This window comes from Oncorhynchus tshawytscha, linkage group LG09 (assembly GCF_018296145.1).
Source record: "Oncorhynchus tshawytscha isolate Ot180627B linkage group LG09, Otsh_v2.0, whole genome shotgun sequence".
Classification (NCBI taxonomy): domain Eukaryota; kingdom Metazoa; phylum Chordata; class Actinopteri; order Salmoniformes; family Salmonidae; genus Oncorhynchus; species Oncorhynchus tshawytscha.
The window spans coordinates 4,496,494-4,502,496 of NC_056437.1; the positions used below are offsets into that span (position 1 = coordinate 4,496,494).

The 6,003-nt window shown below is 45.9% G+C and overlaps 1 protein-coding gene across 5 annotated transcripts in view; it reads left to right on the forward strand.

The window, feature by feature from the left end:
• hook3 (hook microtubule-tethering protein 3) overlaps nt 1-4,706 on the forward strand; it is a 61,623-nt gene extending 56,917 nt beyond the window's left edge. Inside the window, exons 16-22 of one of the 5 annotated variants that reach the window (XR_006083999.1) lie at nt 1,948-1,982; nt 2,106-2,188; nt 2,330-2,535; nt 2,871-2,942; nt 3,502-3,638; nt 3,972-4,031; nt 4,212-4,706. Coding sequence is in view for 2 of the 5 variants with exons in the window: in XM_042326401.1 (XP_042182335.1) it covers nt 1,948-1,982; nt 2,106-2,188; nt 2,330-2,535; nt 2,871-2,942; nt 3,502-3,638; nt 3,972-3,975 (537 nt within the window). In the remaining 3 variants the exon portion in view is untranslated. Of the gene's footprint in view, nt 1-1,947; nt 1,983-2,105; nt 2,189-2,329; nt 2,536-2,870; nt 2,943-3,501; nt 3,728-3,971 lie in introns of those variants that run through there. The other 4 variants (XR_006083998.1, XR_006083997.1, XM_042326401.1 and 1 more) reach the window with 4 other exon arrangements.
• Nucleotides 4,707-6,003: the final 1,297 nt, after the last annotated feature.

The window sequence follows — 6,003 nt, forward strand, 5'->3', positions numbered from 1 at the left end:
TCCAATAGTTTCCTTCCATTATACACTGAGTGGACAAAACATTAAGAACACCTGCTCTTTCCATGACATAGACTGACCAGGTGAATCCAGGTGAAAGCTATGATCCCTTATTGATGTCACTTGTTAAATCCACTTCAATCAGTGTAGATGAAGGGGAGGAGACGGGTTAAAGATGAAGGGGAGGAGACGGGTTAAAGAAGGGTTTATAAGCCCTGAGACAATGGAGACATGGATTGTGTATGTTTGCCATGCAGAGGGTGAATGGGTAAGATAAAATATTTAAGTGCCTTTAAACGGGGTATGGTAGTAGGTGCCAGGTGTACTGGTTTGTGTCAAGAACTGCAAAGCCACTGGGTTTTTACTCTCAACAGTTTCCCCTGTGTATCAAGAATGGTCCACCACCCAAAGGACATCCAGCCAACTTGACACAACTGGGGGAAGCATTGGAGTCAACATCCCTGTGGAACGCTTTCGACACCTCCTAGAGTCCATGTCCCGACGAATTGAGGCTGTTCTGAGGGCAAAAGGGGGGTGCAACTCAATATTAGGAAGGTGTTCCTAATGTTTTGTCCACTCAGTGAAGTTAGATTTGTTGTTAAGAATTGCATTTTCAAACTATACTGAACAAAAATATAAACGCAACATGTAAAGTGTTGGTTTCATGAGCTGAAATAAAATATCCCAGAAATGTTCCATATGCACAAAAAGCCAACCCCTCTCACATTTTGTGAACAAAAAACATGATCAATACACAGATGTACCTTGTGCTGGGGACAAAAACAGTTTTTAGGGAGTGTGCAATTGGCATGCTGACCGCTGAAATTTCCAACAGAGCTGTTGCCAGAGAATTGAATGTTCATTTCTCTACCATAAGCCGCCTCCAACTTCGTTTTAGAGAATTTGGCATTACATCTAGCCGACCTCACAACCACGTGTAACCACGGTAACCCAGGACCTCCACATCCAGTATCGTCACCTGCACGATCGTCTGAGACCAGCCACCCAGACAGCTGATGAAACTTGACAAATATTTGTCTGTAATAAAAGCTATTTTTATGTGGGGGGAAACGAATTCTGATTGTCTGGGCCTCTGCCCTCCCAGGGCTGCACCACTGCCCAGTCAAGTGAAACCCATAGATTCGTGCCTAATTAATTAAAATTATTATAAAATATATTATTAAAATTGACAGATTTCCTTCTATGAACTGTAACTCAGTAAAATCATTGCATTTTGTGCGTTTATATTTTTGTTCAGTATTCATGGTGGTGATTTTTAAATCAGGGTGCTACTAGTCTCCTATAGAGGCTTTGTTTCCTAGCTACAGGTCTTATTTCATACCACGTGAGATATGACTCTTAGCTCCTAGCTACAGGTCTTATTTCATACCACATGAGATATGACTCTTAGCTCCTAGCTACAGGTCTTATTTCATACCACATGAGATATGACTCTTAGCTCCTAGCTACAGGTCTTATTTCATACCACATGAGATATGACTCTTAGCTCCTAGCTACACCTGTTTCATACCACGTGAGATATGACCCTTAGCTCCTAGCTACACCTGTTTCATACCACGTGAGATATGACCCTTAGCTCCTAGCTACACCTGTTTCATACCACATGAGATATGACTCTTAACCTCTAAATCATTCATTTAGAACTTGGAAGTCTAATTTCCAGTTCACCTTTTCATTTAATTTATGGGGGGGGGGAAAAAACAGAAAGTCAATATACCAACATCAAATATGTGTATCGCGACATAATTCCCAGGGTTACAGTATTGTACTATGTCTCGACGTGTTAGCGTGTCGCTCCAGCACCGTATAGGCCGAATGTAATGTGACATCATTGGTGCTTTTACAGCGCCCTCTGGTGGACAGCCAAGGAAGTTTCGCATCTTGATGAAATCATAACCAAACATTTTTTTTTTTTTTTTTTTTTTTTAGTCAATCATTCTGAAGAAGAAGAACGATGTACACATGTAAGTTTTACCTATTTGTAAGTTTTAACTATTTTCATTTTAACTATTTGATCAATTAAGGATGTTTTTTTTTTAAAGTGATGACCCTGACTTGTTTGTTGCTGATGTTGTGGTCTCTAAAAGGGAGAAGTTACGGGAAGTGAACAGTGAACTGCAGAAGAAGTGTGCGTACATTGATGACTTGGAACCCAAATACACATCTAGCTGTAAGTTTAAACATCTATTATCATTGTACTTGTGTAACATTTTAGAATATTACACAAATTAGACTTTAGCACAGATGCTTTTATCCATAGTGACTTAGTTGTAAGTCTTAACTATCGTGTCATTGTTGATTCTCCTTCCAGCCCAGAAAGTGGAGGAGCTAGAGGAGGCACTGAAGAAGAAGGATGAAGACATGAAGCAGATGGAGGACAGATATAAGAAGTATCTGGAGAAAGCGAAGAGTGTTATCCGGACCCTGGACCCTAAACAGAACCAGGGCTCGGCACCAGAGGTCCAGGCCTTGAAGAACCAGCTGCAGGAGAAGGAGAGGATGCTGCACTCTCTGGAGGTACCAAGGGGCTGGTGTACGGGTTGAACTGGGTTTAGGGTACGGGTTAGGTCCAGACCCTGAAGAACCAGCTGTAGGATAATGAGTGGATGCTGCACTTTCTGGAGGTACCAAGGGGCTGGTGTAGGGGTTGAACTGGGTTTAGGGTTTAGGTCCAGACCCTGAAGAACCAGCTGTAGGATACTTCACATAGGGGTTGGGTTTGAGAAAGGTGTTGGGTTAAGGGTTAAGGACAGGACGAGAGCGAGATCTTAATACCACCACTTTATTACATTTACCTTCTCAGTCAGACCCGTTTAATAACCTACTGTTCCTCTGTTGATCTCCCTCTACAGAAAGACTACGACAAGACCAAGGCTCAGAGAGACCAGGAGGAGAAACTCATAGTGTCTGCCTGGTACAACATGGTCAGTGTTATATTGAACCAATAATACACAATATTTAACCAATAAAGCCCGAGGGGGTGTGGTATATGGCCAATATATCACGGCTAAGGGCTGTTCTTAAGGCACAATGCAACGCCCTTAGCCGTGATATATTGGTCACCACAAACCCCCCCAGGTGCCTTATTGCTACATTATAAACTGGTTACCAATGTAATTAGATCAGTAAAAATAAATGTTTTGTTCATACCCGTGGTATACGGTCTGATATACCCTGGCTGTCAGCCAGTCAGCATTCAGAGCTAATACGTTATATTAGTCATTTCAAACACTAGAGGGCGCTGTAGGATTTCCTATGTCACTTATAATGAAAACTCCATCGAAATTAAAAACAAGGAGTAGTGGTGCTGTCTGGTTTCAGTGTGTTATTTGTAGTAGTGGTGCTGTCTGGCTTCAGTGTGTATTTGGTTGAGGAGTGGTGGTGCTGTCTGGCTTCAGTGTGTATTTTGTAGTAACCATCAATTCCTTTAATGAATATCTGTCTTAATGAAGCCACCGTGTGTGTCCCCCCTCCCTCCCCCAGGGCATGGCTCTACAGAAGAAGGCAGCAGAGGACCGTCTGGCCAGTACGGGTTCCGGACAGTCCTTCCTGGCCCGCCAGAGACAGGCTACCAGCACACGCCGCTCTTACCCCGGACACGTACAGCCTACCACCGCCAGGTAGACACGGCACCATGACCCCTACCTGACCCTGAGCCCTGTCCTGACCCTCCAGGCCAGGTAGACACGGCACCATGACCCCTACCTGACCCTGACCCTGTCCAGGCCAGGTAGACACGGCACCATGACCCCTACCTGACCCTTCCTGACCCTCCAGGCCAGGTAGACACGTGACCCCTACCTGACCCTTCACCCTGAGTCCTGACCCTCCAGGCCAGGTAGACACGTCACCATGACCCCTACCTGACCCTTCACCCTGTCCTGACCCTCCAGGCCAGGTAGACACGTCACCATGACCCCTACCTGACCCTGAGTCCTGACCCTCCAGGCCAGGTAGACACGGCACCATGACCCCTACCTGACCCTGAGCCCTGTCCTGACCCTCCAGGCCAGGTAGACACGGCACCATGACCCCTACCTGACCCTGAGCCTTGTCCTGACCCTCCAGGCCAGGTAGACACGGCACCATGACCCCTACCTGACCCTTCACCCTGTCCTGACCCTCCAGGCCAGGTAGACACGGCACCATGACCCCTACCTGACCCTATACCCTGTCCTGACCCTCCAGGCCAGGTAGACACGTCACCATGACCCCTACCTGACCCTTCACCCTGAGTCCTGACCCTCCAGGCCAGGTAGACACGGCACCATGACCCCTACCTGACCCTGAGCCCTGTCCTGACCCTCCAGGCCAGGTAGACACGGCACCATGACCCCTACCTGACCCTATACCCTGTCCTGACCCTCCAGGCCAGGTAGCCTCGGCAACAACTGACCCCAGCCCCGGAACTCTCCAGTTATCCACCAGACAGACAGACGCTACTCTGTAACGGGCATCTGCTCTGCCAAGCAATCCAGACACCTCAGGATGTATTGAACCTGTACCGTGCCGCTGTTCTCTGTCTTCTTCAGTTCAGGATGGATGAGTTGGTCTACCTGGATCTTTAACTGACAGTATTATTATTATGCACATTTCTCTAAAACATGTTACCGCTCTGTTACCGCTCTGTTACCGCTCTGTTACCGCTCTGTTACCGCTCTGTTACCGTTCTGTTACCGTTCTGTTACCGTTCTGTTACCGCTCTGTTACCGTTCTGTTACCGCTCTCTTCTGTTACCGCTCTGTTACCGTTCTGTTACCGTTCTGTTACCTGTTACTCTGTTACCGCTCTGTTACCGCTCTTCTGTTACCGTTACTCTGTTACCGCTCTGTTACCGCTCTGTTACCGCTCTGTTACCGTTCTGTTACCGTTCTGTTACCGTTCTGTTACCGCTCTGTTACCGCTCTGTTACCGTTCTGTTACCGTTCTGTTACCGCTCTGTTACCGCTCTGTTACCGTTCTGTTCCTGTTCTGTCAGGAATCCTCTCTCTAATAACTCATTTATTTTCTAACACAATGTTGTGAGCAGAGATGCAGTTTTCACAAATTGGTAGCGGATTGATATTTATTTTTTATTTTTTAATGGTTCTAAAATCGGAGGATATTTTCGTATCTTGATCTGATGTTTACAGAACGTGATGTAATGCCGTGCAGTCAGTGACTGTCAGGACATGTATAGTACCAGAGGAGGGATATGGTCTCCGAGTTGGTCTCTTTAGGTGTCCTTTTATGTGTGTTGAGTAACGCTGTTCGTTCCGTTTGTCTGTGTTAGACGGTCTTGTTGTTGCCTGTAGTGGGAGATTTGAAAGGTTAGTTGTATAGGGAGTCCTCTAGCCTGTTGGCAGTGTATTTAGCTGTAGAAGATATTCCACAAGTGTCCCCGAGTGTTTTAGACAAGGCCTTTCTTCATTGTCATCATCATCATCATCATCAGAAATGTTAACAGTAGAAAGCTTCCTATTTCTAATGGACTGGTTTCTAAAATCAAACAATTTTTTAATTGGCTGAATTATTAATGATCCTGAAATGAGGCCCTCTTCCCCTCTGTCGTCCGCTCATATCAGCCAGCGGGTCATTATTGATTATTGGAACCGGCGATTTACCGATCAAGAATCTCTCTCCCGTGTGCTCCTGCGTTGTTTCAGGGAATTCCACAAACGGTCCTTCCCTCTTTTGTCCTGTGACTGCGGTGTGAACGAAACGGTCCTTCGGTCATATTTCAGTGTGTCGTGTACCAGCTGCTCTCTAAACGGTAGTGTCCATGTTAAAGTCAGTGGTCGTATCTGACTGTATCTAACAGATGGAAATTGTCATTTTGAAAGTATCGAAAAAGGGGTTTCTGAAATACAAAACGTGAAAAACTCGTAAAAGAACCACTGTTGCCACGAGGACGTGGATTATAACATATGAAATTGATGTTGGGGGTTTAACGTGGGGCGTATTTCCTGTTCTCACTGCGCTACGCCTTTACGCCTCTGACGCGCC